Source organism: Micrasema longulum, unplaced genomic scaffold (assembly GCF_059751315.1).
Source record: "Micrasema longulum isolate JH-2025_06_02 unplaced genomic scaffold, ASM5975131v1 h1tg000941l, whole genome shotgun sequence".
Classification (NCBI taxonomy): Eukaryota; Metazoa; Arthropoda; class Insecta; order Trichoptera; family Brachycentridae; genus Micrasema; species Micrasema longulum.
This window is the reverse complement of record NW_028278132.1, coordinates 318,352-345,555: the sequence shown is the minus strand read 5'-3', so window position 1 is coordinate 345,555 and position 27,204 is coordinate 318,352. Positions and strand designations below refer to the sequence as shown.

Sequence of the window (27,204 nt, the reverse complement as noted above, 5' to 3'; positions counted from 1 at the left end):
GGACTCCATTGTGAACTGTTAATTTTGCCTCTTACGATAAACATTTATTTGCCAAGGTTGATTTAAGTGCATCGTTCACTCTGTTCCCGGCACTCACCCTCCTTTCAATATCTTCCTCAGTCATTCCATCCCTAGTAAACATACTTCCCAGATACACAAATTCCTCTACTTGTTTTACTATAACTCCATTCACAGTGATTTCACATTTAGTCATACTTTCATTTCGTTCAAAAACCGTCACATTGGATTTATCAACGTTCATCAGCAAATGGCTTCCCTCGCATGCATCGTAGACCTTTGTTACCAAGAGTTGCAGTTCCTCTTTGTTGCTATCAAGAAGCACGGCATCGTCAGCATACAAAAGACAATTGACATTTGAATCACCCATTTTTGCTCCCATTCTTAAACCTTCCCGAAAATGGAAATAAAACTAACACAGTTTTGTCAATTCAACCCAATTAAGTGTTTTGGGCAATGCTTAAGGTCGCAGTAATGTTCTAAATGAATTTATGTTTTGACATTTTATCATCAGTGTGGCCATATATGAAGCAAAAATTAGTCGCATGGAAAAAATAAATATCCCCAAATTAACCACTCTCCAAGGGAATAGAGAAGATTCATAATTGCACCCCTGGGCCCCGATTGAAATGGGAAGTTAACATTTATCTTAAATTTTATTTACAAATTAAAATTAGGTTTTCTGCATGAAAAGCAAAATATTCATACAATTTTTTCTTCTAAACATGTTCAATTATAGGTTGCTGATGAAGATACTTTAAATGTTTATGCAAAAATACTCATTTGTGTACACAAATATCGGTTTTTTTTTATAGACAGCCGAAGATAACTCTGTCAACTTCCCATTGTAATCGGAGCCCTAGAAGCGTAAGACTGATCATTTTACCTTCATGTAACAAAAAAGATCAAGATACGCTGCGATCGGTGTACCAATGCAGTACCCTATGCACCATTAGGTGTGGAAAGGGGATGTGATAATGAGGAAATCGTTTATAACCTCTGTATATATCTGTACCTCAGAGGCAGACGGATCCAAATCCAGAATTTGATGAAATGATATTTTGATTTTTGTATGCAGTTTATGATCACGTGCATTGATTTTGAAGAAATGTAAGTCTTATAGTGAATGAATCAACGTATTAAGAGACTCGATTAAGAATCGATTATTGTGATGGTATCTACGCAGGTCTTCCAATGAATAAAATGACTCACCTACAGTCTGTATTGAATGCCGCAGCGAGACTTATTTTTGGAATCTCTAAGTTAAGCCATATCACTTCACTACTTTGGGAACTACACTGACTACGTTTTCCACAGAGGGTCGAATACAAACTCTGTCGGCTTATGTATAAGTCACTGCACAACTCTGCTCCGGAATATCTAAGGGAACTCTGATGAACTAGCTGACAGACGTCTTACGCTTAGATCAGCTACATCTACGTCGAAAGGAACAGTTATTATACCTCTACGCAAACAGCGCATTAAATTCGGCGAACGCGTATTTGTGGTCGCAGGCCCTACGGCATGGAATGCTCTTCCAGCAGAGGTCCGAAACTGTGAGAGTGAAGTGATGTTTCGGAAGAAACTGAAAACCCACTTGTTCTCTAAAACATTTGAATGAATTCTTAGCATGTGGTGAGAAAGTACATTATTTTTCTTAAATCAAAAAGTTAAAATTAAATTAATATCTTTATATAATCACTTCAAGCGCCCTTGAGGTATTATATTACGAAAATGGCGCTATATAAGTTATCCATAATAATAATACTAAAAATACAAATTAACGTACTGAATTATCAAAAATCACTTAGAGAAAGTAGTGTCCTTCTAGCAGATAGTATGGAGAGCCTGCAACTATTATTGGACAGAGTTTACACGGCAAGTTTGAATAAAGGGCTAGAGATGAATATTTCCAAGACTAAATGTATGGTTATTCGGAAAAAGCCACAAACTTTCCCGATGACTTTAAAACTTGGAGCGCAGTTTATTGAGCAAGTTCATCAATATAAATATTTAGGATGCTGGCTGAATAATAAATGGGATCACTCGCGAGAGATCAAAGTCAGAATAGAGGTGGTGCGAGACTGCTTTTTCAGGATGCGTGACCTTCTTTGCAGTAGAGACTTTAATTTAGACCTCCGAATGCGCATTACTCGATGTTACGTCTTCTCGGTACTTATTTACGGCGTCGAAACGTGGACACTCACCCAAAACACAAAAAAGATCGAAGCCTTTGAAATGTGGTGCTACAGGAGGATATTAAAAATCTCCCGGGTGGATAGAGTCCGAAACGATGATGTTCTCCGACGGATGGAAAAAGATAAAGAGGTACTGAAGACCACAAAGAAAAGAAAACTCGAGTACTTTGGGCATGTGATGAGAGGCGAAAAATATAAAATTTTACAAGTCATTCTACAGGGAAGGATTGAAGGGAGACGCAGTGCAGGTAGAAGGCGCATCTCTCGGCGTAAGAACTTGCGCGACTGGTTCCATTGCAGCACTCAGTCCTTGTTCAGGGCAGCTGCCAATAAAGTAAGAATCGCAATGATGATTTCCAACCTCCATCGGGGAGAGGAACCATGAGAAGAAGAAGAAGAGAAAGTAGATTCTCTAGGCCATTGTTGAACATTTCACGTTTGGATTTGCATCCGTCTGCCTCTGAGGTACAGATTTATACAAAAGCCCTTTGGGCGTTAATTAATAAATAAACTCTGACGATGGATGGTGTCATGCGATCCGAAACATCGGAAAGATCACAAACGACCACACGGCATAGTAAAAAAGTAATACTCACCGTGCTAGTGAGATTCTACTAATAAATCTATTGAATTCTTAATATGTATATATTCCCTTTGGCGATTGCATCACATACACTACTCGGAGTATGCGTTCGCCCGCGTGCGGACTGTGTGCGCGGGCGTGAGGTAGACACGTGTTCAGAGTGGCGCGGTGTCCCTTCGCTGGGACAGCAGTTGCTATTTGGTCTGAGAGGGGCCCGTGCGGTGAACCGGCGGCGGCGATGCGTAGCACTCTTCCGAAGAATACTCTGGAAAGAGGAATATTCAACATGATGAGGAATACAGATGGAAAATACCTCAGAACCGGTATTTACCGACAAATCACAACTTGTTCAAACTTGACACTGACTATCTCTACGGATCAGGCTATCGGACTTATTACTTCTAATCAGATTTTAGCAGAGACACGCATTGTTCTCGAGCGACACTATTACGCCGTGCGCATTAGTTACCCGCCATACCTGTCGGACTGGGAAGGGCCAGGCTGCCCAGCGAGTCCCCGAGATGCTCGCGCGGCCCCTCGGCCTCCTCCGCGGGCAGGCAAGTCTCCACCATGGCCTCCAGGCAGTTTACGAACAGCTCGCTGCTCTCCGCCGTGCAGTTGTTACACTGTGAAAAATGCATTTCAATAATATTTTAATTAAAATTATCCAAATAAAACAATACATTTTGCTATGTTCAACTCTTAAAGCGCGCTGGCTCAAAAAAATATGCCTGGGGTCAAATTAGACCCAGTTTAAAATGTCGTCTTTTGAGCATTCTCGTGGGATATTTAATATTATTATTTCATCACAATATGCTTTGAATCATGAAAAGAAGTTTGGTAAAATTGTGCGTACAATTTTTCGTGGTTGAGTTATGAGGAAATATGACGCATAAAAAATAATTTTCACATAATTGATAATTTAAAATACTAACACCCTGCAACAGAGATTTAGGACATTTCATTAGAGAAGGTAATATAGAAGTCTAGGCATCTACAGGCCTTATGACCTGTCATTGGCTGGTTTAAGTGGCCACTTTACACACTGTAAAAATATGGGCAGAATGGTGAATGTTACCTTTGAGATAAATATTTCAAGTCCACCCTGCCAGGAATAGAACCCAGGATCTCAAGATGGGTAAGCGAACGCGCCAACTATTTTTCAACAAGGTGGACAAATCTCCGCTAGATTTTAGTATTTAGGATTTTCACCTAAAAGCAGCCATTGAGTCAAAAACACTCGTCCAGAGTTCTGGATCTATTTCACACACAGAACTGTATTCTTCATCCGCCCAGACACAGAATTGAATAACCACATTGTACTTTTCTTAAAACAATAAAATTAATACTAGAATACGTTAAAATCATCACCATTCCATGTCCGTTCCCTAGTTGGAGGATATGGTATCCACAAAGATCCTCCTTGCATCTCTATCGGCTGCCAGCTCCTGTGCGTCCTCCCAAGTCAGGTGCTCGTCTCGAAGTTCTGACATAAACTGCCGACGAACAGTCAACGTCCAGGACGTCGAGAACCCGATGCCTTGTAAAGTAGGCGAGCGTGGTTAAGGCTCTCAGGAGACATTCGCAGTATGCGGCCTAGCCGACCGTGTCGCCTCCGCTTGATGACAGCTGTCACCGGAGTTTGCTGCGTCCGTTCTCTTATTAAAAAACCAATTGTTAAAATAGTTATGAGATGAATTTTACCTTCGTGAAGGGTCCAGCAAACCTCCAAAGTCCCCCGAAACCACAGCTCTGCATGTAGTGTAATTGCTGCTGGCTGGCGTCTTCAGACGAAATCATATTCTGAAAGATTCATATTCAACATTTTGTTTAAATTCAGTTTTACTCGACTTTCAAAATAAAGAAAATTGGGTAACGTTGAATTTACACAAAATAAGTTTAAGAAATCTGTCCAAAAGAGGACTGAACAGTAGGCCGGGTCGAAAACAGCAATTTTTCGAATTCAAAAACATGCTTTATCAACGGAAAAACACTTTAAAACCTTTGCGCATATTTAAAAACAAAGTTGCTTTATTTATTTTACTACACAATTTTTGAGTATGTCCAAATGCTTGCAGACTGGCTGGATTTCCTCCCTAGGGAGTTATTTATATTTAAATTTATTTCAACAGGTCATAAGCCCTGTAAATGCCTAGACTTCCGTATTGGCGGCCTCCGTGGTATAGTGGTCAAGACGCTTGACTCACGCACGGAAGGTTCCGGGTTCGATTCCCGGTGAGAACACAAAAATTAAAAATGTGATTTTTCTCAAGCCTGGTTGTTCTGTAATGTAATGTTTCACCACTGTAATTGGGCCTCCTGGCCTGTTGTGGTGCCAAAAAAAAAATGAAATGTAATGAAAATTCCCTTCTCAAAAATGTTTTCCCTCTCTGTTGAAATAATTTTAAATTATTGTATTATAATAATTAACCGCAAAGTAAGTGTTTCAAATATAAGATTCTTTTATTATTCGTACACTGTAATTTCTAGGTTTATATCTTTGGAGAGTTGACGAACAAAAGAGAGCGTGTAAACTTGGGCACCCTGAACAATCTGCAATAGCGGAAGACTTTAATAGACACAGGACATTTTTTCGCCTTCGAACAGGAGAAAACAAACGAGAAAAAAAAGTGTTTAAGTTTTGTTAAAAATTAAAGAAATCTACGTACGTCCATACTTCCATACAATCCACAAATTTGAAATATCCACTGACCGGTTTCATCGCTTTCGCGACATCTTCAAGACTGGTATCTTTATTATGAAATTCAATGTATTTATACAAAACAGAGGTAGAGATAGAAAATTCAAAATTATATGACAGTACATTAAATTAAATTGTTTTTGTTTTAAGGATCATTAACAAAGTGCTTCGGGATAACTAATGAGTTGATATAATGATATTTTAATGAGTTTAAGTATTGTACATATATTAGTTTAACTGTCCCATACCTCGTGAGTTTGATTGCTGTCAATTATTATGATTTCTGAAAAACTAACGATATTACAAATTTATGGATTGAAGTATCACTCATCTTTAATTTCTATAATAAATTACAATGAACTTCCATCGAGAATTTTCTCTTACAAACTTAAACACTCCTTTGTGCCTAAAATGCATACGCAAAAATTTGCCGGTTGATGCCGCCCGTCAATTAATAAATGCGTTTGTAGTGTCTAGAGTCGATTATTGTAATGGTATCTATGCAGGTCTACCAATGAACAAAATGACTCGCCTACAATCTGTATTGAATGCCGCAGCGAGACTTATTTTCGGAATCTCTAAGTTCAGTCATATCACTCCACTACTTCGGGAACTACACTGGCTGCGTTTTCCACAGAGGGTCGAATACAAACTCTGTTGGCTTATGTATAAGTCACTGCACAACTCGGCTCCGGAATATCTAAGGGAACTATGCATTCCAGATGAACTAGCTGACAGGCGTCTCACGCTTAGATTAGCTACGTCTACGGCGAGAGGAAAAGTTATTATACCTCTACGCAAACAGCGCACTAAATTTGGTGAGCGCACATTTGCGGTCGCAGGCCCTATGGCATGGAATGCTCTCCCAGCAGAGGTGCGAGGCTGTGAAAGTGAAGTGATGTTTCGGAAAAAACTTAAAACCCACTTGTTCTCTAAATCATTTGAATAAATCCGTAGCACGTGACAACAAAATAAATTATTTTAATTAAATTACAAATTTAAAAGCTTCAATTAAATTAACTTAACAATAGAATCACCATGTAAAGCGCCCTTGAGGTATTTTATTACGAAAATGGCGCTATATAAGTTATCGACAATAAATAAATAAATAAATTATTTGAGACGTACATAGCAGGCGCGTTCCGTCCGTAGATACTGTGGATCCCTTAAAAATTAAAAAATAATGTGAATTTTACAAAAAAACATAAATACGAAATAAAACCTTCAAATATGTACTCCTAAAATTCTCACCGAGAACGTTCGGGTGCACGCGATTCAAACAATATCTTCAGTATGCATACCTAGCTACATATGCGCATTTCCTATACCAACGTACGCACTGAATATCCGAGTATCTTGTTCTTGATAGTATTTGTTGTATACGCGGGATGCTGCTTGTCGAGTTGCGTCTAGTCCCCATAGCAATTGTCCAAATTTTCGCGCACGCGCTTTAGGTTCATAAGGTTTTAGATTTCCCTTTCGAGACTCGGAGAGATAAGAAGCATCCAACTTGTACAATGCAAAGAAAAAACGACTCTAATAACGTTTATCATAAAGTTTGAAGTAGCGCATTATTTTTTTATATTTTTTTTTAATTTAAATCTTAAAGTAGGGCACACATATCATACATATTGTTATGTGTGTTCTAATAATAACATTGCAAATATATTTAATTTATAAATTGTTTATCACATATGTCTTGACCATTATTTTAAATCTTGATATGTTTTTTTCTTCAAAAATATTTTTTTCCATTTCGTAAAACTTTTTAATTGCTTTAAATAAAATTGAATTTTGTGACTTTGTCTTTTTCCTAAATGGAAGTCTAATTTTGTTCTTTTCTCTAGTATTGTGATCGTGTTCATGCTGGTTTTTTTATTAGAGTTTATAATTTTATGAACAAATATCATTGCATTGTAAAATATTCTTTGTTTATATGTAAATAATTTCATTTCATTTACCATCGACTTTACCCTCGTGTATCTGTTTTTTTTCAAAATGATTCTAAAGGCTTTATTTTGTAATACAGTTAGTTTATCTATGTTTTCTTTGTTTGATAAAAATAAAATGCTACTACAGTAGTTAACGTGTGGTTCAATAATTGCTTTGTAAATAGTTTTGCAAGAGTCCTTATCAATAAATCTTCTTATTGACACTTGGCCCAAATTTAAGAACGGTTGGCTCGGGTCTTGCTTTAGGTGTTGATGTTTATATTGTTTATCTCCTTTTCGCATCTACGGGGACCGTCCTGGAAGACCATCGATGGCGATCTTTCAGCTTTGTTCGGCGGAACTAAGGGATGCGGAATTGACGTTGGAGGAGGCGAGAGTGCTGGCTGACGATAAGGTCTCCCGGAGGCGTCTGGTGATGTCCACACGCTCCACTTAGGAGTGGAAAAAGACGACGAAAGTAAGAAAATTTTCAGCTTCACCTCTAGACGCGCCTGCGCTCCGTCAATTTATTGATTGTCAACTATTAATTATTATTACTCTGATGGACAACTTATATAGCGTATTAAATAATTCTGAATAAACCTACTAAACAAAGGAACAGGATGGTTTTTTGTCAGCATCAGTATTTAAAATTTAGAAGTGTGCTATGGTGAGGCAGTTGAAGTTTGATTTATTGTGGCAGTTGTGAAGTTAATTAATAAGTTAATATTTAATTATGCGATAGAACATATTACCTGTATGATGCTCTGCACGGCGCTAAGGATGACCTGATCGTGACAGAGTGTCAGCACGTGGTTTATCTTCATGTCCAACAAACTGTGACTGCAAGGTTACATGAATTCATTAGGAATACATTCAGTGCTTACATATGTATTTCAATAAATACTTTTTTATTTTATTTATTTATTATTTATTTATTTATTTAGTTCTATGTAACATAGTCTAATATATATTTACAACACAATATTTACATATATACTTATTCTAACATTATTTATCACTATTATACACTTAATATCCTAATTTATAATATTAACTGTTTCATATGTACATTTTCATTAATTATATTCACTATTTACACTATATACTATCTAATATTTTTCACATATATACTTTTTACATTTAGTTTTAAATATATTTACATTAATTTTATTTTTTATGCTTTCTGGCATTTCTTCAAATAGTTGTATTCCCTTGTACATGCGGCAGTTCTGGGACATTGCTTTTGATTTCTTTTCCAGTCTTATATTTTTAGATCCTCTTGTTGCGTAGTTTCTATGAAAGAACTCATTATTTTTTAGTTTATTTTGAAAATATCTCGGAACTATTCCTTTAATAATTTTGTTTATTTCATTGGCAACATTGAATTTGATTCTTTGATCAATTGTCATGATATCTAGAAGTTGAATCATTTTCTTAACATTTGTTCGTCTCAAACTTTGTGTAAACCATTTTAAACAAAAGTTATGCGCCAACCAGTTTCGCGATGCCTCATCATATCGAGGCTTGTACTAACTTAGAATTTATTTTGCTGAATGGCTTAATTGATGTACCATCGTTACTGGAACAAGTGGCATTCAATGCTCCGATCCGCCGGTTGCGAAATAATAATGTGCTGTTCCTCGATCAGCACAGCGCAAACTATGGCTCGCATGCACCAATGTCCCGATTGTGTCGTATTGTAAACTCGAGACGAGATCTGGACTTTTATAGCGTAAGTCTTTATAGATTTAAAAAATCACTAAGATAGGCCGGATCTTGTCTTGAGGTAGTAATTTTTTTTTTGTCCTAGCTTTAATTTTATTTAGTTGTATTTTATTTGATTAGTTCCTGTATTTATTATAAGAAATTGTATTTACCATCGTTAGAATGGACTGCATAAGTCCGTCAAATAAATAAATATCACAAGGTGAAAAAATGTTTTTGATAATTGTTAAGTAAATAACAGCATTTATCGATACTATTCCTGGCCGATTACCTTTCGTTCCCATCCTTCCCTTGACCCATCCTTATGGTACCTACCTAACATTAAGATAGAAGATATTCAAAATTAGAAGATTCGGATTTAGAACAAAAACAAAACAACATTTTTTACTTCACATAAAATTGGATAAAGAAGTGGTTGAAATCGTTGCGCGACGTGGAAAACATTGTCTCATTTTATAGTTCATTTTGTGATCCAGTGCCAGAAATTGAAAAACATTCAGATTATATTAAAGGTAGGTATTCATTTCATGTTCCTATTCCTTTCTCAAATATTTCCCAATAACAAAATTGAATGAAATTCGATTTTCATTTACAGTCCGCCTTTTCGTTAACAATAATAAAAAAAACGCTGTTTTTGCAGCATTGAAACAGAGCAAAGGTCTTTCATTTGAACTTACATGACAGGAAATACTTTGGGGAAGACAACTGATCCTTCAGCTAAATATTGGTAGAGGATTCTCGTCTCCGATTCATCTGAAAATCAATATTATTATTAATTAACACACGCGATCCGAAATTTGTGAATCTAACAGTTTTTCTTTAAACCTTTTGAGACTGTAGATTTTTTTAATGAGGAAGTTTAGTGTTTATTTTTTTAATTATTATTTGTTAATAGACATTTAAAATAAGCCATTTTTTATTTTTTCAAATTCCATATACACGGTTTTTCAGGGCCAGACCGCGAAACTTCAGAGGAACATTCATCATGGTAAGCTTTGAAAAAAATCTCTATAAAATTTTCCAAAAAATCATTTAGAAAAAAAAAATGTAATCTCAAAATGTAGTAAGTCCTTAATTTCTCTGACAAGCAGTTCCTCCACAAAACCCTACCCCTCTCCTACCCAGCCGCTTCCCTTGTCCGCGTCTGGTGCGTATCGCTTCGTTGGTCAAATACGTTTTTATCGCATTTTTTTTGTCGGGGAGGGGTAGGGGTTTGCGGAAGGGATGCTAGTCCAAGAAATAAAAAATTTCCTTCATTTTGAGATTAAAAAAAATATAAATATTTTTAAAAAATTACTTTTTGGAAAATTTTTATTAGGATTATTTTTAAGGTTTACCATGAGAAATTTTCTTCTGAAGTTTCATGGTCTGGCAATGAAAACCGTGTATAGTATTATCAGCGCTGTGCGCGATTTTTTAAAGTTTTGTATTTCTGAAATTACACCGCTTATTACGCTTATTCTCAGTCAGGTCTGCCGATTGGTTCGTTCGTGGTAAGTAAACCGGATATCTTTCGCAGCTCTTTTATCGTTGATTGATTCATATGAACTAGTAAAGCCGTTAAAACTAGTTTGTTTTTATTAAAAAAAAAATATTCTCATTTCAAACATTTTCAAGAAACTTTGACTTACAATTTAATGCTTTAATTTTTACCGCGCCCAAGAAAACATTTTTGTATCCAATCTCATTGGTTAAGGCAACCCATCCTAACAAGGATGATTTGTACCGTATAGCTTTAAATGTTTTTTTTTTTAAATGCTTATGTATTTCAGTTTAAAAATATACATCTTTTAAAACGATAAATATGGAAAAGTGAAAAACTTGGAGTTAGAGGTCAAAGTTGAAAGGTTAAATAAATTAAATATTCGTAAAAATAAAACTATTATACCTGTGGTATATTTGACTAATGTGGCTAGTACAGTCAGCACGAGAGCTTGTGTCGTGAAGTCACTGAGCACCTCCGGGTCCAGGAGAATGTTGTTCTCGTTGGACACGGACACCCTGCCACTTCGGTCCTGTAACCAAATAGAATTAATAACTAAATCAAGAGTAGTGAATATTTGGAGCAGCTATCAATGTAAAAAATTCTGACGGTAAAAGTTCTATACCTGGCGAAAAAAACCCGTTATAAAAAAAATTTAGGATTTATAAATTTTTGCTACGAAAATGAAAAAAAACATGCTTACTTTGGAAGTATCTGGATCATCGCTATCTGCTCCAGCTTCTACAGTACTGCCGGGAGATACTGGTCCATCATCTTCTATAACCTAAAATACATAAATAATATTAACGATGCATTGTTTACGCCTTAGAAGACAAAATCAACAGATGGAAGAGTCTAAGTTAACTTTGTGATGCTTTACATCTATTTCGCAATGTTTTTATCTATTTAGTAATGCTTTTAATCTATTTTGCAACGTTTTTAGTCTATTTTGTAATGTTTTTCATCTATTCCGAAATATTTTTTGTACAGTTTGCAATGTTTTTCGTCTATTTCGCAATTTTTGAAATCTGTTTTTTATCTATTTCGAAATATTTTTGTACATTTTAGAATATTTTTTATCTATTTTGCAATGTTTTTAATCTACTTCGTTATCTTTTCATCTATTCCGCAATGTTTTTAGTCTATTTCATTATGCTTTTCATCAATTTCGAAATATTTTTTGTACATTTTGCAATGTTTTACGTGTATTTCGTAATGCTTTTCATCAATTTCGAAATATTTTTTGTACATTTTGCAATGTTTTACGTGTATTTCGTAATGCTTTTCATCAATTTCGAAATATTTTTTGTACATTTTGCAATGTTTTACGTGTATTTCGTAATGCTTTTCATCAATTTCGAAATATTTTTTGTACATTTTGCAATGTTTTACGTGTATTTCGTAATGCTTTTCATCAATTTCGAAATATTTTTTGTACATTTTGCAATGTTTTACGTGTATTTCGTAATGCTTTTCATCAATTTCGAAATATTTTTTGTACATTTTGCAATGTTTTACGTGTATTTCGTAATGCTTTTCATCAATTTCGAAATATTTTTTGTACATTTTGCAATGTTTTACGTGTATTTCGTAATGCTTTTCATCAATTTCGAAATATTTTTTGTACATTTTGCAATGTTTTACGTGTATTTCGTAATGCTTTTCATCAATTTCGAAATATTTTTTGTACATTTTGCAATGTTTTACGTGTATTTCGTAATGCTTTTCATCAATTTCGAAATATTTTTTGTACAGTTTGCAATGTTTTTCGTCTATTTCGCAATTTTTGAAATCTGTTTTTTATCTATTTCGAAATATTTTTGTACATTTTAGAATATTTTTTATCTATTTTGCAATGTTTTTAATCTACTTCGTTATCTTTTCATCTATTCCGCAATGTTTTTAGTCTATTTCATTATGCTTTTCATCAATTTCGAAATATTTTTTGTACATTTTGCAATGTTTTACGTGTATTTCGTAATGCTTTTCATCAATTTCGAAATATTTTTTGTACATTTTGCAATGTTTTACGTGTATTTCGTAATGCTTTTCATCAATTTCGAAATATTTTTTGTACATTTTGCAATGTTTTACGTGTATTTCGTAATGCTTTTCATCAATTTCGAAATATTTTTTGTACATTTTGCAATGTTTTACGTGTATTTCGTAATGCTTTTCATCAATTTCGAAATATTTTTTGTACACTTTGAAATGTTTTTCGTCTATTCCGCTATTTTTTTAGTCTATTTTGTAATGCTTTTCATCCATTTCGAAATATTTTTGTACATTTTGGAATATTTTTTATCTATTTCGCAATGTTTTTAGTCTATTTCGTAATCTTTTCATCTATTCCGCAATGGTGTTAGTCTATTTTGTAATGCTTTTCATATATTTCGAAATATTTTTTGTCCATTTTGCAATGTGTTTTGTCTGTTTTATAATGTTTTCATATATTTCGCAATGTTATTCTTTTGATTAGTATAATTTTTGTATAAACTACATAAAAATAAGTTTTACAGACTGCCCAAGTAATCTCAACTTGCTGGTGAATGTTAAACGGGGTGTAATGTGGCCACTCAAACAAGCCAATGACAGGTCACGACCCCACCCCAGTGAATGCACAGACATTCAAATCTAGATTAGGAAAATGTCAATAAATTACCTCGAACCCGCTGTCTGCATCCGTTGGCAGTAAATTGTCCGACAGGTGTTGGGAAATGAGATGCTCAGATTCCTGGAATAAACATCATATTTATGTACGGGCTCAGTGAAGGATAACATTTTTAGCTCAAAATTCTGAAAAAACCTCGGTGGACTATGAATCACTTTAATTGTTTAACTATGTTATTATTTACTTAAAGTTTATTACACATTTTTTGAGACATAAGTCCCAATTCCATGGGACTAACAGTCCAGTGGTGAGTTGGGAAGAGTAATTAGTTAACACAGACATACGAGTATCACCACAAATATTATATAGGATCAAAAACACAAAAGTTTTTCAGGGCAAGACCGCAAAACTTTAGAGGAACATTCCTAGTGGTAAGCTTTAAAAAAAATCTTAATAAAATTTTTCCAAAGTCATTTTTAATAAAAAAAAAATATGATCCCAAAATGGAGTAAATCTTCAATTTCTCTGATAAGCATCCCTTTTGCAAGCCCCGACCCCTCCCCGACAAAACGAAATTCCGTTAAAAACGTATTTGACCAACGAAGCGATACGCACCAGACGCGAACAAGGGAAGCGGCTGGGTAGGAGAGGGGTAGGGGTTTGTGGAGGGACTGCTTGTCCGAGGAATTAAGGATTTACTACATTTTGAGATTACAATTTGTTAATTTTTTTTTTTTAAATGACTCTTTAATTAAACATTTGATTTACTTTAATAAAAAAATAGAGAAAAAAATGAGTTTCCCACTTATTGCTTACCGGAATATAGCCCGCACTCAGTGGCCGTTCGCAGGACATGATACTAGACTGCTTACCTAGAAAGAAAAAATATTTATTTATTTATTTATCATTTATCATTTATTTATTCATATATATGTACATTACAAAATAAAATATCTTAATTCATACATATAGAAACAATTAAGAAAAATTAGGCATATATAAAAAAAAAATTAGTTTACATAATATTCAAAGAATAATATGTTAAAAAAGTAAGAGAATCTTGTAACGAAAAACTCCCTCAGAGACGTGAAAAATGTCAATGTCCAAAGTGATATTGTTCAACATAGAGATAGCCCTTCCAACAGGCATAACCATTGGCAGGTTGGTCCTGTATATTGGAATGTGAAACAGTCTATGCTGACGCTGTCTAAGGTAATTATCAGGAGCATAAAAGCTAATGCTCCGCATAATTTCAGGGTTGTCAATAATACCGCGCAACAATCGAAAGAAGTGCGTTGTTAAATACACATTCCTTCTAGTCTTCAAACTGCTGTAACCGAGCATACTCTGGAGGAACTCAGTGGGATAAAGCCATGGATAATATTAAATATTTCTACAAAATTTATATTTGAAGCACTAACTTTGTGCTCATAAAACTATAATATACCAGAAGGCGCGTAGAATCATGTTTGCATAAATCACACTGTGTCCAAAAGTATGACATCTTGCTGCGGGCATAATGTTAGCAGACCACGTTTTTAAAAAAAATAAAAATATTTGCGTCTTCATCATTTACCCAAATATTTCATTTTGAGGGCCATTTTCAACGAGTTATAAATAACTCGCTATTAGAAAATTGGAATCAAGTTGGGGTAGAGTGGGATTTGAACCACGGACCTTCGAGCCGTGAGTCCGAAACAATAGCCACGGGACCACACACAATAACACAAATATGTGATAATTTTGTGTAATGTTATGTTATGTTTCACAACAAAAAAGCTGAAACCTTTATCATGTGGGTGAGATTCATACGGCTGAACCAAATCACCTACTAGGCAATGCCTGAAAACAATTTTCCAATTTTTTATACCTCTTCTTGTACCGGGTAAAGGTTTCAGCTCTTTTACTTCACAAAAGTCAACAGATGGAAGAGTTGTTGAAATGCGGATGTTCAAACAAGGCAGAATGGTGAATGTTACACGGTGTGTAAAGTGGTCATTGGAACCAGCCAATGGCAGGTCATAAGCCCTGTAAATCCCTAGATTGTTGCAATAAATCGAAATGCTGATATTGATTGGATTGTAGTCGCGCACTCACTGTTGTAGACGGAGCAGATGGACAGCTGGTCCAGCATGTCCCAGGACTTCTGGCGGCGGCCGCCGTGCGACGAGGAGAAGGAGAGGTGGTTGGAGGTGAGCGACACGGGCAGCGAGGGCGGGCCGCAGGACAGCCCGGAGCTGGAGCTGGACTGCTGGACCGCCAGGGAAAATTGCTGCAAAATCACACATTGTTTTTTAAAAGACTTCATTATAAAAAAAAAACTTTCAATTCAATGAAAAAATTACAAAAACATACACACTTAAAAAAAGTTTAACATTATACGAGTCTGTTCAGAAAATAGCGGGAACTTTTTAATTTCGCAGGTTGGAGAGTCCGACTGTCAAATGATTTATTATGTTGGTATACCTACATGCCTTTAAAGTATGCTAAAATTTTCAGTTGTATTTATTATTTATTTTGTCTGTGGCAGCTGCTAAAGTTGCACGTGTTTTTTGAGCTCAGCGTTTTTCGTTTCTTAAAAAAAAGGAATCAAAGAATTTGTATCAAATTTTGTATAGAAATTATTATTTTTTTAATATTATGTTAATAAAATTTGTATAAAACCACTCACCGACTTATCTGTCTACCGGTTTCGAGACGTAACCCGTCTCTTCGTCAGGACAACAACACTACACCAACATGCAAATACCACTACACACCTTCACCATAGTAGATTTGCAAAAATATAAAATCGACATGCAGGTTAGACACATGTTTCACTACGCCACCACCGAGGGTTGATGACTCGTGAAGCTAATATTTCAAAAGGATTAACAATCGGAAAAGGAGGAAAAAGGGAGGGGGAGGGTAGGGTGGCCATTACAATGAAATATCGAATAATGGACTATATTGGAAAGTTACTTGATTATTAATTAATTTATGGTTAATTTAAGGTAACGTCTCGAAACCGGTAGACAGATAAGTCGGTGAGTGGTTTTATACAAATTTTATTAACATAATATTAAAATGTTGGACCACAAAGTTAATGCTTTGAATATTAATAATATATTATTTTTTTAATTATTGTTTTTTTTACAGTATACATAAGAAGTAAAACAGAGTATTAAAAAATAAAGGATAATTACATAAAAATTAAATACATATTAATGTAGATGTTTGCGGTTTGGAGTGTTGAGGGTTTGGTTGGAGTTCCTACCCCAGTTAGAGATTGACAGAGAAGACACGAGGTCGGTGTTTAATGCGTATTTATTACATGGCAAATAAGATACAGCTCTTGGTTGTGTAGCGCGAGCGGAGCGGCGATGATGGGTTGAAGTAACCGCACTTGAACTACACGCTGGAACTGTGTGATGTCATCGAGCTGGCCTGACTGACTGACTTTGGCTGCGTCCTGTGGTCTCTTTATAGGCCATATTCCTTTGTAGTTCATTTCTTCATAGTAGGGACAATGTGAATGTACTGCAGGGCGATGCCCTCCGATTTCATGTGAAATACTCAGAGTTGCATTTTACGAATGTATAGGATTCTATTGAAAATGATGACATTGCATCGTTGGTCATTAGTCTCTTTTAGGTGAACTAATTTAACACGTGTGTGTCATCGACTATGGACTATGGACCCTACATTAACAGTAAAAATAGTAAACGAAAATCCCACAAAGGCATGGCCTGTTCGTGGGTAGGTTTACAAGAAATGTTTATGAATTTTTGCTCCTATAATAAACAGACAGTTTTAATATTTTTGTTTAACATAAAAAGAAAAGAAAATATTCTGTAAAAGATCATAAGGTATTTTGTTTTTATAGTAATTAAAAAAGGAAATAAAATTTTTAAAAAATCGAAGTCAAGTCTAGAGAGGGTTTAGTCAGCCTCTGTTTCTGGACCATTATAATTCTATGTTTGAGGTTATTAATTACAAAAAAATGCTTAAATGGTTAAATGCTGTCGAAATGCGATCCCTCGGGCGAATGTGTGGTAAAACGACGTATGATAGGTGCACAAATGTCGAGATCCGTGAAGTGTGTAAGGCTGAGACATGCATTATTGACAGAATCAAGAAAGGGGTGCTGCGTTGGTTTGGACATGTAGAGCGAATGGACAGCGAAAGAACGGCTAAAAGGATCTACGATGCAAATGTTGATGGATGCAGAAAACGAGGAAGACCGAGAAAGACATGGCACGATCAAGTCCATCAAATACTTGCAGATGGACATGTCAAAAGTAGGAATAATCGGCGTGCATGCATGAGAAGATGTATGAATGTAGAGGAAGCGAGGTCTGAATGCCAAGATAGTGTTATGGCGTTCTATCCTCTCTGCCTGTCCCTACGGGGAAACGGCGTGATGGTTTGTTTTGTTTGTTTGTAGTCGCCTTCTGTTTGATGTGCGTATGCGGTTTCTGGCAATTCTTAATTCTATGCTTTCATCTCGTAAAAACATCCTTCCCAGATACACAAGTTTCTATACATACTTTATTTGCGTAAACTGCTTATTAATAATAAATAGATTACCATGGCGTGGTGAGGATTGTGGTGTTCCAGCATGAGGCTACTGTCGGTAGAGTCGGGCAACCAGCGCGGCAGGGAATGCTTCACGTGGCAACGAGAGCGAACTTCTTCCGACACGCATACCAATGCTGAAAATTTACTTGTATTTTAGACTAATATTTTAAAACAGAAGCGGTTGGGTATCGCCGATTGTTACATGGTTCGGGCCTCGGCTGACAAAGTCTAGAGCAATCTAAATGCAATAAAAAATAATCTGAACCAAAACCACACAAAATTAACAGATAGAGTTAAACTCAGAAATGACCCCATAATTTGTATTTTCCCGCAATTTAAATATAATTTTTGAAGTCCCATTGAATTTTGAATTTTTTAGTTTATTTAAAAACCCAGTTTTACATTTTTTTTTCGCAATTAACATTGGAGAAATTTGCGATCGGCACTGAAAACTGACAGCCCAAGAGTCTGAAGTTAGTCTCTGTCATTATGCCAACTTTTTTGTAGGAGAAATTTGTAATTTTAAAGATAGTTTATCGTGTTTTGCGGACATTTATTGCCGCCATTTTCATGTTTTTGACAGCTCAGAGTCTGAAGTCTCTAATCGTTATACCAACTTGATGGTCAGAAAAAATTGCAATCCCTACTGAAAACTGACAGTTCAAGAGTCTGAAATTAGTCTCTATCATTACACCAACTTTTTTTACTATGCCAAATTGTTGGTGAATTAATTCCATAGATGAAATTATTGCCGCCATTTTTGTTATTCGATTGTACAAATATGTTTTTAATCAGAGTTTTTGACTGACCTGTCAGGTAGGCTATCGTGTCCCTCGTGACCTGGAACTTATCCCTGGTGCCGGCCGTGATGGCCAGCAGCACGGCCAGCACGCGGCTGGTGCGGGACACGGTGGCCCCCGAGGGGTGGCGGAAGCCCTTCAGGAGATGCCCCACCAGCGCGAAGTGGAAGTTGGACTTGAAGCTGCAACAAACGAGCATCGTCAGGCGGGGAGATGAGAGGGAAGGAGGTTTATTTACGTGGGTTGCCGTTCTGAATGTTCCGCAGTGCTGCAGATGATGAAACGCCCGTACAAATTTTATGTGGATGTGATGTTTTTGATGTTAGTTATAAAATCAAACCGTCTGATACCTAAAATTCTTCTCAAGCACTTACTCTCAAAACTCAGAAGTTTGGTGTTTTGAGCTTTGGTAAGGTGCTAAGACTCGCACTTATATAGGAGTACTGGCATTATACAAGAGTTGTCCGAGTATAGACTAGAGTTCCAGACAACACGCATCATGTTTAAGTCGCTCCAAAAATTCCTGGGCGGGTCGCGAGCTCCTTGTGCATGCTTCCATCCTCGGTTATGTGAACTCCCGAGTATTTAAAGCTGTCAACTTTGTCGATCCTTACATTGAAGTCCGAGAACAGACGACTTCTTGAGGACGCGGCGGTGGACCTGGCTTGGACACGTGCTGCGCATGCCTCGGGGGAACCTAAACCCGAGTAGCCTCTTCTTTAAAGCTGCGGGCTCACGCCGTCCTGGAAGGCCGTCGATGACGATCTTTCGACTTTATTCGGCGGAATTAAGAGGCGCTGGATTGACGTGGGAAGAGACGAGATGCTGGCTGGCAATAGGGTCTCCTGGAGGCAACTGGTGATGTCTACGTCCTCCACTTAGGAGCGGATGTGGAAAAGAAGAAGATGTTTTTATGTTTTGAATTGGGTTGTGGTCCCGTGGCTAGTGTTGTGGACTCATCAAACGTCCGAGGTTGAACCCCACTCTACCTCAACTTGATTCTCATTTTCTAACAGTGAGTTATTTACAACTCGTTGAATATGACCCCAAAATTGTAATATTTGGGTAAATCATAAGAATGAAAATATGTACTTTATTATATGAAAAATAAATTATTAGGTGTACAACTTTGCTTTCGCCGTTTTCCTGTAGATGACTTAAGCCTTGGGCATCTGTCAACAGAACCTCATAGAAATATTGGTCCATTTGTGTTTGCGTCATGAAGTTATTCTCGATTGAAAATGTCATTTTACGAGCCAAACTTTTTGCGGGAGGATTCAATTTTCTGCTCCAATACGAAGAAATCTGCGAATGAGGCTCATCGAATGCTCTCAAATACTTACGATGAGGCTGGAATTAGTGGAAGAGCGTGTTGTATCGCCACTGTTTCATGCTTCAAGAACGGTGATTTTCACGTCAAAGACAGCCATAACGGTGGAAGAGAGAAAGACGCAGAATTGGAGGCATCACTTGATGAAGACTCGTGTCAAAGTCAAAAATAATTGGCACGGTCGCTGGGGGTGACTCAACAAGCAATTTCAGAATGCCTCAGGTTATAAGCCCTGTAAATGCCCAGACTTCCATATTCCCTTCTCAAAAATGTTTTCCCTCTGTTGCAAAATAATAAGATCTGAATAACTCCCTAGGGAGGAATTCCATCCAGTCTGCAAACATTTGGACATACTCAAAACATTGTTGAATTAACTAACTGTTAAAGGAGTATAAAAATGGAATAACTGTTTTCAGGCATTGCCTAGTAGGGAATTGGTTCAACCGGATAAATCTCACCCTCATGATAAAGGTTTCAGCTCTTTTACTTCACAAAAGTCAACAGATAGAACAGGTGAGGAAATGTGGATGTTTAAACATAAGCAGAATGGTGAATGTTACATGGAGTGTAAAGTGGCCACATAAACCAGCCAACAACAGGTCATAAGCCCTGTAAATGCCTAGACATCCATATTCTCTTCTAAAAAATGTTTTTCCTCTGTTGCAACAAATTTATATCTGAATAACTCCCTAGGGAGGAAATCCAGCCAGTCTGCAAACATTTGGACATACTCAAAGCATTGTTGAACCATGGGAATGATTCAGAAGCAAGGAAATTATCTGCCGTACATGTTGAAACCGAGAGATGTTGAACTGCGTTTGTCTGCTTGTGAACAGTTGCTCGAATGGCGAAGACGGAAGGGATTTCTGCATCGCATCGTGACTGGGGACGAAAATCTAAGGACTTCGGCTTGGAGGGCGAGAACTGACTTACGGGTCCCGTCACAATAGATCTACTCAGGTCGCAGTGACGCCAGGAGCTTATACAGCAATGAATATCTACAAGAATAAGTATTACCTGAGGCCAACAGCATGGTCCAGTTGCTTGAAGTGCCATTCCAGGGGTTCCCGTGTGGCCATCATCACTTGCTCCAGAGACTGGAAAATAAAGGAAAATTCAATGAGAATATAAAAAGTACCCACTCAAGGCAACAACACTTAGGTGTAAGGAATAATTGTATTATTTAAGAAATTAATACAATAAAAACTCAACACCATTTCTAAGATAGGTTAGCAACAAATTGAACTTTAATATCGAGTCAAAATCTCAATTATTGACCAGTTTTTTTTATACATTTAATATTACTTTTAAGCAGAATCTTCTTATGACAAACGCTTCACTAAACTTTCGATTGCGAACCATTAAAATTTACCTGCGACTCGAACTGTCCCTGGGAATCCAAGGTATGCAGGTTCTGCTCCAGCAGAGCCAAGCCCGTGGCATACAGAGTAGGCTCGTCTAACTGCAGAACTGATATGGCTACCCAGAACAGGGCGCGGTGTATGGGAGATTCCTGTCAATCAACAAAGGACAAAATTAAACAGATGCGTAGACTTTCACCGTCATAGTTATCAAAACTTGTCATCATTTTGGGTGATGTCGTGTAGGTCAAATTTGTTCCGGCTACTGTTGCAACTTCAGAGAAAACTATGTGTTGCAAATGCGTCTTGCTTTGATGAACCGTTTGGAGAAGATTTGGCGAGATCGAGGTATATCAATAAACACAAAAAAGAGGTTGATGGAAGCCCTGGTATTCTCCGTTTTCCTATATGGGGCTGAAACGTGGACAATGCGGGCCTATGAGAGGAAGAGGATCGATGCGTTCGAGATGTGGTGTCGGAGAAGGCTGCTGCGTGTGCCTCGGACATCCAGAAGGACGAATGCATCGATACTGGAAGAACTCCATATTTCAACTCGCCTAACAGCGGTGTGTTTGAGAAGGATACTGTCTTTCTTTAGACATATTGCTAGACGTGAGCCAGACGATCTAGAAAAGGAAATAATGTCTGGCCGAGTTAAAGGCAGGAGAAGCCGGGGTAGATGGACTGACCAAATAGAGGTGGCTACGGGGCTAAAATTTGATGAGTCAGTTCGTCGGGCTGAGACAGACTGGAGTGGAGCAGACTAATCAGAAGTGTCCATGGTGATCACGATCTTAAGCATTGAGGGACCGACATGGAAGAAGAAGATGCGATGTGTAGAAAAAAATGTTTTTATGTACTAGTATTATAATCTCAAATGTATCCAACTTTTTACCTAATAATATCAAACCTGCTTTTTATACAAATAACGATATTGGTCAATCATTGCTTAATAATTAAGTTGAAAATAGTTTACTAGATAATTTAGTGTTCACCAATTAAAATGCAATTCTTGTCCTTCAGTTTACATTGGAAGGATATCAAGAAATTTTGATATTCATGTTAAAGAACACATATAATAACAATTTCTCCAAATACGCAAATCACCTAATTAATTTTAATACTGACGCAGGAGTGAAAATCTTACATATAATGAAAAAGGGTTAAAAGTAAACAATATTGAAATATTTCACATTAGGAAAGCTTAAAAAAATAATGTTACTTTGATCAATAATCAAACAACCTTTCAATATAGCCTGTTATACAATGTTCCATTGTAATAGTCACCCTATCTATTAAACTCATGCCCCTCCCTTCATTTCCTCCCTCTTTTTTCAACTATTTATCTCGCAGCATGAAATATTTTCATAACCTAATCAGTGCATGATTGTCCTTATCAGTGCATGTGCTTATTAAAATGCACGTCGCGTTGGTGCAACAACTATGGTGAAGGTGTATAGTGGGTTTTGAATGTTGGTTTAATTGGTGTCCTGGCGAAACCGATCGACATGGAAAAGTCGGTAAGTGGTTATATACAAATATTTATTAACATTTACTAAATAAAATTTACTTGAAATTATCAACAATAGTCCAATCGGAAGTGAAATATTCCAAAAAATAAGAATGTTATAATATGTGTCCATATTAGAGGTGGTAAAAAAAAATTTAAATGCTGTTTCAAAACAGACACTTAAGCGCATTTCTTTAAAACGCCGACTCTGCCGTTTGTATAAAAGGAATGCTAAGTTGACTAAGTGGCTGAATTTTAGTGTAAGGTCCCATAAACAATGCAAGTAAAAAATCTTGCCCAATTTACACGTGTTTCATACGCTTACAATTGACAATTATTTATTACAATAATTTATTTTAAATGTAATAATTAAGTACATATAATACGCATAATGCGGGGTGGAGGGGGTGGGGGGGGTCGCCCATTGCACTAAACTGTTATTTTTTAAACGTCTTCACGATACAGCTTAATTTGTGAAACAGTAACTGTTGTTGCCATTTTTATAAAAAACAGAAATACCCATCTCTAGTCCATATAGATGAGTGGTTCCTATGAAACATTGTAAATGCTTTATTGAACCATTTGTAAATAAAAATATTTGCTCACCGGTCGCAGAAGCGGTTGTAGCCGTGTCAGGCACATTACGATGGCTTCTAGAAGAGCGATATCACTAAAGGATTCCAGGGCCTTCACCAGGATTCTAAGGAGCTGTTTCATATCTTGATCCGTGATGCTTTTACCTGAAATTCAAAACATTTCATTTCACGGCTCGTTGTCTTTTGACAGATCGAATGAGTTAAGAAAATTTTCAACGTAAAACCGGGGTTATGGAAAACGTTAATTGGGGGGAATATTTGAATGAGAATGTATGGAAAAAAATGGGACCTAAATATTTCGGTGTAAAAAGCGGGAAAACCTAAAATAAAGGTTTTACTGCATTTGTTGGATTTGGTTTGCCATTGTCTTTCTCAGTCTTTCTCTATTTCTGCATCCATCAACATTGGCATTGTAAATAGTTTTAGCCGTTCCTTCGCTGTCCATTCGCTCTACATGCAAAGTGATTTCAATAAATTGTTAAAATGGGCTCATGACTATGGTCTCATTATAAATGCAAAAAAGACTAAATGCTTATACATAAAATCTCCTCATGCCAAAAAATATGTTTTGCCTAATATTATTGCTCATTGCACAAATTGCTTGCATGATGGTATCTCTAACACATGTAATTGTGAACTCGTAGAATTTGTGGAGGAGTATAAGTATTTGGGTATTTTTATTGATCATAATTTTAAATGGGATCGTCATATATTTAAACTTTGTGATCGATTGCGGACTCTTGTGAGTACTTTTTATAAGTTATATTTTATTTTGCCTAAAATCACTCTTAAAATTATTTATTTTTCTTTAGTAGAATCAATAATAAGATATGGTATAAAGTCGTGGGGACATTCGACTAAAACGAATATTAAAATGATCCAGGGTCTACAGTATTCTATAGTTAAGCAAATTGTACCTGCAGAGATTTACGAACAAAGAAGTAATAATGATCTCCTGTACAAAACAATCAAAACTCTGCCTGTTTGAGGACTACTGTGGCTTTGCATCATTTTGGAACAATTTCATAGTAATACATTCAAGTTTCCTCTCAAACATAACCATAATACACGCTTCACGTCTAATGATGGCTTGGTAGTACCAAAAGTATGTAATAAATATGGAAATAGAACTCTCAAATATTTAGTACCTAGAATTTTTAATTTATTACCAAAAGAACTTAAATTTAACTCACATTGTAACAAGAGCAAAATAAGAGAGTGGCTACTCGATCAAGAGTTTATATATGAATAGTAGCTTAGGTGTAAATATTTTATTTTTTCATATATTTTCTTGTATTTAAAAAATAAATTTATATATTATTATTTGTATAAACATGTTTATTCTGATCTTTCCGGCTGTTAATTTTGATATGTTATTCATTGTTTTTATAAATGTAAATAATATTATTAAGTCAGTATAAATATAACCTTCACCAACAAGCTACAAAAAGTGGCTTGGTGGGATTTTAGTTTTAGTAAAAATTTAACAAGTGAAATTTTTTTAAATTGTAAAAATGTATAATTATGCTATTAAATCAAATAAATTAAATTAAATTAAATGTCCAAACCTCCTTTCTTGATTTTGCCAATAATGCTTATCTCAGCCTTCAAAATTTTCGCCACCATGTATTATGTTGTTATTGAATTGAGTAAAAATATACGGGTACTCACTGATGCATCCGAATACGATGAGAGCTCGAGGCTGCAAGGCCGGGTTGTAGCAGAAAGCAAAACTCTTGGCCAGGGAGGTCCTGAGGATGAAACCGATCATGAATTATTTACAGGTATTTTAAAACGTTCCAAGGAAGTCAGAGACAGTCATTTATCTGTCAGCGTATAGAGAAAACATTTTTTACAGAAACTGTCCTTTTAATTGACCTGGCAAAACCCTAACACAGATCCTAACATGGCCCAAGCCAACTTACACAAAATTATCTTTCATCATAACACCATATATCCCTCAGAAAACAATAGTAATAATGTTTGGCTGATTTATAGAGCAACATTTTTGAGAAGGGAATATGGAAGTCTAAGCATTTACAGGGCTTATGTAAAATTATTGGAAAATTGTTTTCAGGCGTTGCCTAGTAGGTGATTTGGTTCATTTGGTTCCGGGCTTATGACCTGTCATTGGCTGGTTTAAGTGGCCACACTGTGTAACATTCACCATTCTGCCTATGTTTGAACATCCACATTTCGTCAACTCTTCCATCTGTTGACTTTTGTGAAGTAAAAGAGCTGAAACCTTTATCAGGTGGGAGAGATTCATCCGGCTGAACCAATTCAGCTACTAGGCAACGCCTGAAAACAATTTTACAAATTTTATACTTCTTCTTTTACCGCAACAAATTTAAATATGGGAGGAAATCCAGCAAGTCTGCAAGCATTTGGACATACTCCAAATATTGTTACTTTCTATAAGCTAACATAACATATTTTATTTTCTGATTTCGAAATTGAGGGGTATGACAAACAAAAGAAGGGTTTCAGTTGAAATCTGAACTGGCTGGGACTGTCGATGATTCGCAAGTGTGAAAGTAAACGGTTCCAGGCAGAGAAATGGGCAGTGCCGGATTTCAACAAGTTTTCCTCTGCCTGAATCTGACTAAGAATGCTGGCCTAAGATTAGATTTTCTTTGACGTGCATTTTCCCTAATACAGAGGTCCGTTAGGTATGTTTGAGCTGTTTCATGAAGGGATTTGAATACTGTCCAGAAAAGCTTATATTTAATTCTCTTAACCGGTGCAAATCTCGAAGATGTCGTGAGATGTGAGAATATTAATAATGGATGATTTAAAGTGGGAATGTCACATATTAAACATAACAAAGAAACCAATTCAATTATCTACTTAATAAGAAAAACCTTCTCATATATATCACCGAATATGCTACTAAAAATATACAAAACCTACATCAGACCTACTCTCCAATACGGGTTTCAGATATGGAATCCCTATTTTGTTAAGGATGTCAACTTGTTGGGAAGAGTCCAGAGACGAGCTACAAAGTTGTCGCCGAGCCTAAAATGGCTTCCATATGTGGAGAGACTGGAGACTCTCGGTCTCACAACGCTGCAGGAACTGCGAGAAAGGGGTGACCAGATAGAGACATACTCATCAGTCACACAAATTTGGATCCCATGTTCGAGCTTAAACAAAATGCTCGTCTTCGGGGCCACAGTCTCAGGCTGGAGAAAACGAGATTCAATCTAAATCCACGGAAGCATTTCCTGAGCAATAGGGTTGTTGATGGTTGGAATAAGCTGTCACAAGAGCTGATTTCAATGTGTAGTCTCAATGGGTTCAAAAATGGACTAGATTTGTTTGGGAAAAGTTAAAGTGCGCCAACAGCCTTGGTTAAAATAGATTTAAGCATATCAGCTTAAAGCTGCTCGCTTAAAATTAAAATAATAACAATATTTTTTTGCTCCCGTAATAAGCCTGGCTGGCCTAGCTGTCCTGTTGACATGTCTAAACAAATAAACTGTGCAGTGGACAAATACTTGTTCACTCTCACCATGTGTGGAGCCAGTCGCAGTTGGGTATGTCCCTCATGCATGCCTCCATTATTTCTAGCAGGGCGTCCGTAATCACCTCCAGGGAAGTCAGCGACAGTCGCTCCCGGTCAGTTCCGGAACTTCCCGAAGCAAACGCCCTCTCGTTGCCGAGTCGGCTGGAATTATTAATTTATTTATTATATATGCGGCCTAAGCCAATTACAACAGTAACATGAAGAAACATTTATACAAACTGAACATTTTAATAAGTAGCAAAGACAAACAAGGGCAGTAAAA

General features: G+C 36.4%; 1 protein-coding gene across 1 annotated transcript in view; it reads right to left on the bottom strand.

Annotated features, from left to right (window-relative positions):
* Positions 1–2,875: 2,875 nt before the first annotated feature.
* The window catches only part of Nf1 (neurofibromin 1), a 107,026-nt gene continuing 82,697 nt past the window's right edge, over positions 2,876–27,204 (bottom strand). The window contains exons 48-64 of the mRNA XM_088232051.1: positions 26,928–27,083; positions 25,082–25,161; positions 23,421–23,554; positions 21,316–21,456; positions 20,961–21,040; positions 18,623–18,795; positions 17,823–17,947; positions 15,351–15,525; positions 14,070–14,125; positions 13,305–13,376; positions 11,346–11,426; positions 11,048–11,174; positions 9,837–9,912; positions 8,187–8,274; positions 4,504–4,602; positions 3,278–3,425; positions 2,876–3,064 (exon numbers count right to left, since the gene is read on the bottom strand). Coding sequence (XP_088088177.1) covers positions 2,994–3,064; positions 3,278–3,425; positions 4,504–4,602; positions 8,187–8,274; positions 9,837–9,912; positions 11,048–11,174; positions 11,346–11,426; positions 13,305–13,376; positions 14,070–14,125; positions 15,351–15,525; positions 17,823–17,947; positions 18,623–18,795; positions 20,961–21,040; positions 21,316–21,456; positions 23,421–23,554; positions 25,082–25,161; positions 26,928–27,083 — 1,882 coding nt within the window. The 3' untranslated portion in view covers positions 2,876–2,993. The remainder of the gene's footprint in view (positions 3,065–3,277; positions 3,426–4,503; positions 4,603–8,186; positions 8,275–9,836; positions 9,913–11,047; positions 11,175–11,345; positions 11,427–13,304; positions 13,377–14,069; positions 14,126–15,350; positions 15,526–17,822; positions 17,948–18,622; positions 18,796–20,960; positions 21,041–21,315; positions 21,457–23,420; positions 23,555–25,081; positions 25,162–26,927; positions 27,084–27,204) is intronic.